This window comes from Fonsecaea erecta (genome assembly GCF_001651985.1).
Source record: "Fonsecaea erecta strain CBS 125763 chromosome Unknown Scaff3, whole genome shotgun sequence".
In the NCBI taxonomy this organism is placed as follows: Eukaryota; Fungi; Ascomycota; class Eurotiomycetes; order Chaetothyriales; family Herpotrichiellaceae; genus Fonsecaea; species Fonsecaea erecta.
Window position 1 is genome coordinate 683,891 of NW_017387246.1, and position 10,943 is coordinate 694,833.

The 10,943-nt window shown below is 52.1% G+C and overlaps 3 protein-coding genes across 3 annotated transcripts; 1 reads left to right on the forward strand and 2 right to left on the reverse strand.

Annotated features, from left to right (window-relative positions):
• Positions 1-768: 768 nt before the first annotated feature.
• AYL99_03495 (hypothetical protein) lies at positions 769-4,548 on the forward strand (the record flags this gene model as incomplete). Its single annotated transcript, XM_018835011.1, has 1 exon — positions 769-4,548. One exon carries the CDS (start codon positions 769-771, stop codon positions 4,546-4,548), a length of 3,780 nt encoding a protein of 1,259 aa, XP_018694661.1.
• Positions 4,549-5,306: 758 nt separating this feature from the next.
• Positions 5,307-6,776, reverse strand: AYL99_03496 (hypothetical protein; the record flags this gene model as incomplete). The annotated part of the gene is made up of 1 exon (XM_018835012.1): positions 5,307-6,776. One exon carries the CDS (start codon positions 6,774-6,776, stop codon positions 5,307-5,309), a length of 1,470 nt encoding a protein of 489 aa, XP_018694662.1.
• A 1,970-nt stretch (positions 6,777-8,746) lies between these two features.
• Positions 8,747-10,180, reverse strand: AYL99_03497 (hypothetical protein; the record flags this gene model as incomplete). Its single annotated transcript, XM_018835013.1, has 1 exon — positions 8,747-10,180. One exon carries the CDS (start codon positions 10,178-10,180, stop codon positions 8,747-8,749), a length of 1,434 nt encoding a protein of 477 aa, XP_018694663.1.
• Between the last annotated feature and the right edge of the window lie 763 nt (positions 10,181-10,943).

The following is a 10,943-nucleotide window of genomic DNA, read 5'->3' on the forward strand; positions in this document are numbered from 1 at the left end:
CCGCTCGAGTTCAACTTTGGCGAGCCCGAGTCCGAGCATGAGAGCGCGACTTTCGTCGGGTGTCTTGGTGACGATTGCGTCAGCAATCTGCGAAGCGTACAGTTGGCCCATAGCCTCACGCTCAGAACCACCGGCCCCTAATAGCGTCCGCGGCGAAAAGCGAGTTGACGGAAGCAAGGTGTCGTCTCCAGAGCGGCCTGTTTGGAAATACGGATCCGAATGAGTAGGATTGTCGCTCAGTAGTGGCACCGTAATCTTCAACACGTATCAGCACGTAGCCCAGAATGTCACTTAGCACTCCTTCGGGATATGTACCCATTGGCCCAACTTTCCATTCTGTGTGATAGTGATCATGATTTTGTCCGCAAATGAGATGTACATGACATCGGTTTTCACCCCATTAACCTCCCCTACCACTTGTTTCGTCGGCGCAGGGAAAGGGATCGTAACCTTTGTGTCGTCTATGTCCGCCATACCGTAGTCCTGTGGCAAGCCCATGCTCCGCCAGAAATAGTCTTGATCCTAAAAGAGAATGAAGTGGAATATACGCTGGAGTTTTACACCTGATGTTCAAGGAGTCCACGTGACCCTCATCAACCTCCTCACCGCCTTGTATTAGTGCGTCACCGCCAAATATTTTCTGCCGGGCTTTCGCAATAATTTCCATGCACCGACACATTTCACATTTCTCGCAATGCGCACGATTTTACAACCTATTTTGGCGGGAAGAGGCTGTATGGGCTCTAAGGCTGGAGACTTGTGATCTCAATGCCTCGCTTTGTTCCCCGTCAGCGGAAGCACAAAGTGCTTGCCCGTCAGCAAGCGCAAGCCAGACCGTCTCCTGCCACCACCGCCCCGCAGCAGACCAACCAAGAAATCATTGTCCCTCAAAGCCAGGCGGAGAGAGAGGCGAAGAAGCAAAAATTGAGGGAAGAGTTGAGAGCCCAACAGCCACATGCCTCAAGCAAGAAGAAGAAAAGATTGGACAAGTACATTGAGAACAAACTGAGAAAGGATGAGACGTTGGACCTGTTGCGGAAATTGGAGCAAGAGAAAGAGAAGTATGAAGCTGTTGTCGCAAAGAGCTCTGGGAACTTGGGGAAACGCACATTTGGAGAGTTTATAAATGAAGCGGGGCCAAGTTCGAAGCATTCAAAACAAAAGATCCCACAGATGCAGGATGATTCGGACATAGACAGTGAGGACTCGTTCGAGGCAGAACACAAGGAAGCCTTTAACGACAAGAAACGGCTGGGGGAACCAAGAATATCTGACGGGCCTCCTCATATACAGGGGAGTGGTCTTGCCCAACCGTTGGCACTAGATGAAAATGGATTGCCCATCATACAATCTCGAAGGGGGAAGACACGGATCCGACCGCAGGACGAGGCTTCAGTGGAGTTGCCCTGGGAAGGCTTCGATTCCGAGCCAAGTATACACGAGCAAGATTCAGAGGAAGAGGACTCGGGAGAGGAAGAAGAGGAGGAAGGGTCGAGCTCCGAATTGCCTAGCTCATCGAACGATTCAGAAGATGCTTCAGACAGTGAAGACAACACAGACATGTCCGAAACCGACGAGGTCGATGGGGACAAAATAAAACCAAGGAATTCAGCATTCAAAGCATGGGCAACCCAGCAACTAAACCAATCCATAGGATATACACCGTCTTACACAACGGGCGAAGGACAACTATTACCTGTGCCCAAACCAGTCACCAAATCAGAGACTCAGCCTCCGAAGCCTGCGACAGCAAGTACGGTGTCAAATCCTGTACTTAATCGAATAGCGTACGCTGTGCATGTTAGTCGGTCAGAGGATATACAACAATCTCGGTCCCAACTGCCAATTCTCCAACGAGAGCAGGAAATTATGGAAGCCATCCACAATAACCCCGTTGTGATCATCAAGGGGGATACCGGGAGCGGCAAAACCACACAGATACCACAATTTCTCTTCGAAGCCGGCTACGGCTCCCCGGAAGGACCAACTCCAGGCATGATTGGAATCACCCAGCCTCGTCGTGTTGCCGCAGTCAGCATGGCGAAGCGGGTGAGTACCGAGCTGGGAGAACATGGGCACACAGTGTCATATCAGATCAGGTTTGACAGCAACGTCTCGCCGAATACCGCGGTCAAATTCATGACCGACGGGATCTTGTTGCGTGAGCTCTCCGAGGATTTGCTGTTGAGGAAGTACTCTGTGATAGTCGTCGACGAAGCCCACGAGAGAAGCGTCAATACTGACCTATTGATTGGAATGCTGAGCAAAATCGTTCCAGCTCGGATGCAGAAGAATCAATTCAACCCGAACCCGACGCCCCTTAAATTGATCATCATGTCTGCTACACTCAACATTGGTGACTTTCTCCATGAGAAGCTCTTCTCACAGTCCCTACGGCCTCCCATAGTCGAAGCTGAAGGACGTCAACACCGTGTCACAACACACTTTGCGCTAAGGTCACGAGCAGATTATGTGGAAGAGGTGATTGAAAAGGTCAGACGGGCTCACCGGAAACTTCCTAGAGGCGGCATCCTCGTCTTCCTAACGGGCCAGAACGAAATCAAGCAAGTTGGCAACCGACTCAATGCTCTTCTGGGCCGAGGAAGTAGCAGCAGGGGGAGGACGAACACACCCCGAGTAGAGATTGCTGCGAGTGAAGCACCGCTTGAAGTTGAGGATTTCGAACTGAGCGCTGTGAGAGTGGACGAAGAACAGGACGACTTCGAGATGGACATTTTGACGCACTCAGAAGATGAAGCGGAAGAGAGGGAATTCGATATTTCAGATGACGAAGAGGAAGAAGAAGCTGAGAGAACTCCTTCCCAAGCTCGTATGCATTCGAAATCAAGCGAACCATACACATCAGTCCACATTCTCCCACTATACTCACAGCTACCTACTCCCGAACAACTGAAGGTCTTCGAACCACCCCCTCCTGGAGCACGGCTGATTGTGCTTGCAACCAACGTGGCCGAAACGAGTTTGACCATACCCGGCATACGCTATGTTTTCGACACTGGGCGTAGCAAGGAACGTAAGTATAATCTTGACTCTGGCGTCCAGAGCTTTGAGATCGACTATATCAGCAAAGCCAGCGCACAGCAGCGTGCCGGTCGCGCAGGACGTACAGGGCCGGGGCACTGTTGGCGGCTGTACTCGTCAGCAGTATACGAGCAATTCTTTCCCGATCATGCAGAGCCTGAGATCTTGAGGGCACCCGCAGAGAGCGTGGTGCTGCAGTTGAAGGGGTTCGCCTACCCCCGACCGATCGCCGAATTTCCGTTCCCGACACCACCGGCCGCCCAGACTCTCGACAAGGCAGAGCAACTGTTGAGGAACCTGGGGGCCCTGGCAACTAGCGGTTCGATCACGGACCTGGGCAGACAACTGTCTATGTATCCGCTCTCGCCTCGCCTCGGGAAGATACTGGCCGCGAGTGTCACTGCGCCAGACTTGCTTTGGCACATCCTCGCGCTCGTCTCTGCTCTAGCTGTTCCAGAGATCTTTGTCACGGAAGGGCAACTCAATCTCATTGATGATAAGGCTACAGGAGCCGGTTCATCAGCTTCTCGTCGACAAGATGACGATGACGATGACGAAGAGCCTGCAGTGTACACAATCGAGAAACAAGAGGAAGACGATCGCCGCGACCGGCTACGACAAGAATATGGCCGTGCCCGCGCCACGCTGAGCAAGAACGATAAAACTTCCGATGCGATGAAACTCCTCACCGCAGTGTCTATGTATCTTGACAGCTCTCCATCCAGCCGAGAGGCGCTGTGCAAGTCGCTCTTCCTCCGGTCCAAGGCCATGGCCGAAATCGTCCAGCTGCGTGATCAGCTGGAACACCTGGTCCGGATGAATCACCGCAACACAATCACCGGCGAGACGATCTCGCGGTCCCGGAAGACCAAGATCTCTTCGAGCAAGGTGGCCACGAGAATCAACACAGTCGTGGCGTCCGGGTACATCGACCAAGTCGCTGTCCGCTACGACAAGGCACCGCAACCCCCGTCCGACATCCCCGTGAAACCGCGCCGGGCGATCGACGTGCCCTATCTCCCTCTGATCCCGCTGCACGACCACCCGGCCGCTCCGCTGCACGAGAAAGCGGTGTTCATCCACCCGTCTTCGGTTCTCGCGCGAGCCAACGTCAAAGACCTGCCCGAGTATATCTGCTACAGCCACCTACAGCGCTCTCAAGCCCACACCATTACCATCACATCGTCGTCGTCATCCTCGCATCCGGAGGCCAAGAAGATCCCCAAGACGAGGATGTTCCCCCTCGCGCCCGTCACCGCGGCCCAGCTGGCGTCCCTGGCGCGCGACACGGCCCTGGTCAAATACGGCAAACCCGTCCCCAAGACCCAGGTCGACGATCTGCCCGGCTCGCCGAGGCGGAGGGAGTGCTGGGTCACGGTGGACCTGCGCCCGAGCAGCGGCACCGGAGGCGCTCTGGGCTGGCCTCTCCCGCCGGTCAAGGTCAGGCAGGTCATGGATGTGAAGAGCAAGACTGGCTGGAGGGTGGAGAAGGTACTCAGCCCGTGAATATCTCGCCAGCAAGGGAAAGGGAAAGTAAAGGAATATGGGCAATAAGACGGCAGAGGACTTCTAGAAAGCCAACTTGCGGCCAGATCAAGACCCTCCCTCACATGGAGTTGGATACTTTATAATGACAGTAAGTAGATCGTTACCGTGTCCTGAGTACAGAGACCAAGGACTTACTACCTACTACCTATATTCGTTCTCTTCTCGGTTGGAATTGCTCTCTCTCTCTCTCTCTCTCTCTCTATATGGCCTGCTTGATTTTCTTCGTTCATTTATTACAGTGACATTGTCATTCGGGTCTAACGAGTGCTGTGATCGCTCTGCAAGCTCTCTCTCGCAACCTATGAATGGGATTTACACAGGTAGCTAACTAGCTAGCTAGCTGACGATGATACTAGCTCTTAAACATGCCATAGCATCCTTTTTGGTTGCATAAGAGCTTTCTGCCATATCTGTAGAGCTTTTGTCTGGGCCGCATATGTTGTCCAGCCGACTATGACAGTCTCCTTGGAAGACTAGATCCATCTTCGTACATGAGTCTCTGATGTCAAGCAGATCCCGTCCTGCGCCAGTTAGACACAATTCGATATCATATCCCAACCACCATCTTCTTTGCCCCAGACTCTTCACCCCCCTTCCCTTCCCTCACTCCCTCTCTCCTGTCTCTGTGTGCGATCGCGTCTGTCTGCCTGCCTGCATCTGACCTCTCACCAACCCCTGAGACCATCACGCGTATTAATCACAGACGGGCTGAGCTTTCAACCTCGCGTGCTGTTGGTACGCCTTCGGCTCCGCTTCTCACGCTCCTCCGGCGGCACCATCTCTTCCAGCCACCGCACGGCTTTCTCGACTCTGGCTTTGGCTGCCTCCATCTCCTCCTGCAGCTGTTTCTTGTTGTACCCTTTCTCTTCCTTGATCCACCACGGCGCAGTGTTGATCGTCGTACGCAAGAGCAGCACGGCTTGATGAAGCTCGCCCGTCCCAAATTCGAAACACTTGTCCACGGCGTTCCCGATTGCCGACGGCGATGGAATCTTCTGCGCCAGATTCTCCGGCAACGCTTCGCGGTCCTTCAGCTCGGTTAAGAAGACAGCGAATTTTTTGAGTGGCCACTCCTCCTGCTCATTTTGAAGCGTCCCAGCGAATTCCTCTTCCTTGGGGAAAAACCCGGCAAACTCGAAATCGATGATCGCGGAGACCTTGAGGTTGCCGGATGCGTCGGGCGAGACAAGAACGTTGCGGGTGGAAAGATCATCGTGTGTGAATATCATTGGCTCAATGCCATGCTGAAAGATTGGGAGCTTGGGGAGGGTGTTGTCAACCATACGCTTCACCAGTGCGTGGACGTCGTCCGAGGTGTGATCGTACAGCTTCCCATCCTTGAGCCGTTTCAGTGAGTTTTTGAGCACGAAAGCGTGGAACTTCTCCGATGTGGTCAGCGGAGATGATGGAGAATTGTTGGTTATCAACCCATCAATATGGACCTCGTAGCCTGGCAGAATGGATTTGTCGTAGAGAACAGCCGCTGGCTGGGGAGCTGAGTTGCTTCCAACAATGCGCAGGTTGCCGACCGCCCTTGCTGGAGGCATGTCCCGCCGCCATGCAGCGACGTGTACCGCGATTTGGCGCATCAACTCATCTCCAGCATCACCCTCCAAATCTTCTGAATTGATCGGCCTTCCTGGCTCGCGGGTCATCAAGATCCAGCCTTGTCCCTCGGTATCCTTGCGAGCATCCTCAATCGGTATACCGTCCTCGGCTTGGATCGCCAGCACCGGAATGTTCTTTGGTTCTGTGTCTCTGAACCCGCGGGGATACTGAGGTGTCCTGATCTTTTTGCCATCGTCCGACCAGGCCAGTAATTTTGGCGCCGGAAGGGATGGACAGTGTTTTTCCAAAAGAAGCAGGCAGGCTACCTCGTTCTGGACCTTGTTTCGTCCAAAGGGATGGCCTGCTATCTTGAGCACCAAAAATGAGGACTGGATCTGCGTCGTTGTTTTTGTCACTTCCACTTCATTTCCGTTCCACTCTGGTCGGAGAGTGCGAACTGGCTCGTTGAGATTCACAAAGTAGATTCGGTTGTTGAAAGACTTTCCTGAGGGCAGGTGCTCGATGACCATCTGCTCGCGCTTGACAAATGGAAGACATCTCTCTACCACAGTCTTGATCTTTTCGTCCGAGAAGTAAACGTCGTAGTTAGGGTTCGAGCGAGGGGTGGCGCGGTCCATGTTTCGGATGAGACTGAGAGAGCTTTGTCGCAGCTGTAGACTCTGATGGTCTATGATATAGAGAGAGGTAACCTGCTGCTGCTGATGATGATGATGAAGCTGTGATTGTTAGCAGTGGGGTCGATCAGCGAAACCAGGGGAAGAAGAGTGCAACCTATCGATTATGGGGAGTTTATACCCTGATGAAGACGCACAACGTTGATTGCATCTTCTGTGGACAGTGATGATGGAGAAGTCAGAAACAATGATTCGGCGTTTGAGGCTGTGACAGTGACAATCGAGTGAGTGACTGTCTGCCGACCACAGCACTGCCGAACCCGCACTTAACCAGCAAAAGAGGATGCTGTCACTCATGTATAGTTGGGGAGAGGTGAATTTCTTAGTGCAGGGGCGCAGTTACGACTCATCTGAAGGGAGATGGTGGTGACTGCGGAGGGCCATTCTGTGCAGCGGCTTTTCCTCGACTTTGCCCAGTCACCAGCAATTCTCATTCTTAGCTTTGTGTCGGTTTTCTTCCAACACTGGAGCAGCACATTAACCTTCTCCTTGCGCTGAGAATCCCGTCCATTCCGCCTTCACTTGCCTTCACTTGCCTTAGAGAACAACATTGGGAAGAATCCGTTCATTGGCCCTCGAGTCTGCCTTTGAGATCAACCAACAAGCGGCATTCCCTCCCTCCCGTGTTTGTTTGATGACTCGTTTCCACGACGTTCAGGGTCTATTTGCTCAATATAAGAGGAGGGAGATGGGGCATACCCATCAAGTATACAACGTAACTGACACTTCGGGATCAGATTGCCAAAGTATTCCCGGCTAGGAGAGGTCATGCTGCAACAGCCCGTTTGAAGACATTGCCTGAGCGACCTGCTCATGTGGTTTCTGGGACTAGATCTTACTGGTTGTGACTGAGAGCCAACCGTCATTGTTGGTGATGGGACTTCGACTCTGATGGGTTTCTGGGACTCGTCGACGGCGGGCCGATATCGACCTGCTCCCTCTGCCCGACCATGCACATTGAACGGTCGCACATTCATGGCCCACAAACATGCAATTTCTACCCACGGCGAGCTGATGCCGTCAGGTTGGAAATAAGATCTTGGACACTATTAGTTCTACGCCAAGCAGGGATGACGAGCATGGTACGCGGGACACCAAAACAATTCGCCTAGACTCCTTCCAGTCACGCTAAGCTGTGAGGAGATGAAGAAAAGGAGTCAAACTCTGGGGCAGCTTCATTGACCCTTGCCAGCGATCTCTGTGGTTCCCAGCTCTGCGCATTGCGACCACCGAACAAAAGGTTTGGCCCGTTGGAATTGATAATGTCTCTTGGCCAGACCCTGCGACCTTTGTCTCCGGCAGATAAATACATTTGTTTGAGCCATGGGCCTATGTTGCCCTGTGGAGAGACAACACGACAGAAGACACTACACTTACCGGAGCATTGCCTGCAATTCCAGGTGTTGGCACAGGTGGCATGCTGCCCGGTTAACTCATTTGCGAACCATAGCTGCTGCCAGAGAAGGATCTGTCGCCCTTGTCAGTCTTTATTTCCATCTGTGAACTGTACTCGGTACCTCGTACGGTCTGGCAGAACCGTTTGGAATCGAGCTGCATCCAGCCCCCTCTGTGCCAGTCTTTGGCAAAGAACCATCGGGCTGCTTAGGTGGAAGCAACGGCGAACTGCCTCCGGAAGCGCCGAACCTTTATGTACAGTAATTACACGTGGCCGGCAAACCGAGCAGCACTTCCGTACCTGGGATCATGCCCTTCCACCTTGGCGTTTTCCCTCGCGTTCTTCCTCTTGACCATATCTTCTTCTAGCGTAACCCTCCACCTCACAGATTTCTCCATGCGTCGATCAACTTCGGTCAGAACTGATCATGGAGTTATAGGATGAAGAAGAGAAATGTGTTATGTCGCTATATATGTATCATATCGTCGTATTTCTCAAGGAGAGCCTCAACTCCCACTCAGGCCTGCATTGTAACCACCTCCGTCCCAAGCGGTACCGCCGTCGGCAAAGTTTCGATTGCCGTCGTCATAGCATTGGCTTTCTCGACGACCACATCCAAAGTCGTCACAACCTCTTTCTCCAATGACAAACCGGCTAGCTGGTCATCGAGGAGCGTGACCTCTTCTTCTTTCCATATTGGCTCGTTTTCTGTAGCGGGACTTCCAGCTTCGTCAGAGACTCTCTTCGCATCTTTACGTGGCAGGTTGTCACGCATGAGAAGCTTCAGTTCTTCGATACCTTGCCGGATAGCAACAATTTGCTCGCTGAAGTCTTTTGGTGGGTGCGCGCGAGAAGGTGGCGTGGACGAATTGGCTTGAGAAGACATAGAGATGTCGAGAGATGAATACTCGGTATTGATAGGAGGAGGAGCACTTTGTTTCTCCTCAGTCAACAACTCCGAATGGAGCTTTGACATTTTTTGAGCTGTGATAGCCTCTCCATTCCCATCCATTTTTGCCACAGCTTTCTTCCACACATCTTTCAACTCACCCTGGGTGTTGTATGGCTTCGCTGCTGACATGAACATCGCCCAATTCGTCAAAACCAGCATGGCTTGTTCCTTGCTAATTTCGAACCACTCCTGATGACTTATCTGACAATCCTCTTTCTGGCACTTTCGCTCCCGACGCCAGTTCTTGATCAACTCGTGGTGAGTGAGAGTCTCGACTCGATGGGCGTTTGGGATCTCGTGTACGCTCATCAGTATGTGTGCACTGTAACCGCATTTCTCTTCCCATCTCTGGAGCCGGTCCCAAACCGAGTTTGCGGTCCAGCCAATCTTGACATAGCCAGGAGAGGAGTCCCGATGGTAGATATAAAGCGAGCCGGTCTCGAAATCTCGTTCGTCGCCTCCTTTCAGGCACTCGACGAGTTTGCAGGAAACAGAGTCACCAAGACCAGGCTCCTTTATATGGACTTGGAATTCAGACAAAGGTGGTTGAGAAATAGTTGTAACCTGGTATTGGGCGGAATTGACTGAGGTTTCAACTTCTCGAGAACGGAGGTTATATTGTAGCTGGCCGCCAACTGACTGGGACGGAATTTCATCCAAGCCAGTGACTGCTTGATCAAGGTTCCTTTGAATCTCATCTTGCCATCGTTGGGCTAGTGGGATCAAAAGATCCAGGTTACCAATGCGGTCTTGATGACGCGCAAACTTGCAGCAATTGCACAAGACATATTCCTGGAGTACGTCGAGACCAACTGCGTTCTTCGAGGGTGCGTTGATAATCTGATAGAGCTGGATAGCTCGATAGTTGTCTTCTCTTTCACATTCGCTTCCACATCTCGGGTTATTTGCTTTTTTCGTAAAAAATATGCATTTTTTGTTTATTGATGGATCATGATCGGAGAATGAGATAAACCAAGCGACACCTGGATTGAGAACCATTGTCAAAAACTGGTAATCTCTTAGTGTTGGCCCGAGCTACCGCAAGGACCTGGAATCTGCAGGTCGCTCCAACAGAACAGAGTGGGAAAGTAGAAAGATCATGGGACTTCTCAAAATCATCATATGCTCCGATTCTAGTTCTAATTGTCAGGATAAGTATGGAGCACAAGTACACAAGAGACCAAAGAATTGGAGGGCTGTAATCGTATTGAAGCATGCCGCAAGGCACATTCCGCCTCGGCGCGTACTCGGGGGGAGGGGGCGAAGAAGACTCACCAGGCAGGCTACAACCACTAGATTTACCCTCTGACATACGCCTGTAAGAGATTTGGCGAATCATGTTCCGCCGAGTCAGACAGGGGAAACAGCCACAAGCGAGTGATTGATGCAGGCAGAAGAAAGTGGTGCGAACCGACTACAGATGTAATTAGGCCCAATCTCCGTTGAAGAAATGCACGCAGCCAGTAGGCGAGTCAACATGAGAAAGGTACGTCGGGTCGAACATTCCTCGAGATCCCTGATTCATCTGCTAGTAAGCGGCATCGATTGCGAAAGATCATCTGCACTCCTTGAGCAGAAGGTGAGTCCCGGAAGCCTTCGAGTGCCTAATCGGCCGTATAGTCGGACTACAATGATACAAAGTTGCTACGTTCAGCTATGCCAGAGTGAACATTGCCAATCCCTTCTTCTACGCTGCTGCCTCGACCTCCCCATACATCGCACTTCGTACGAGACAAACAATATTACTCATGAGAGGTTGGTC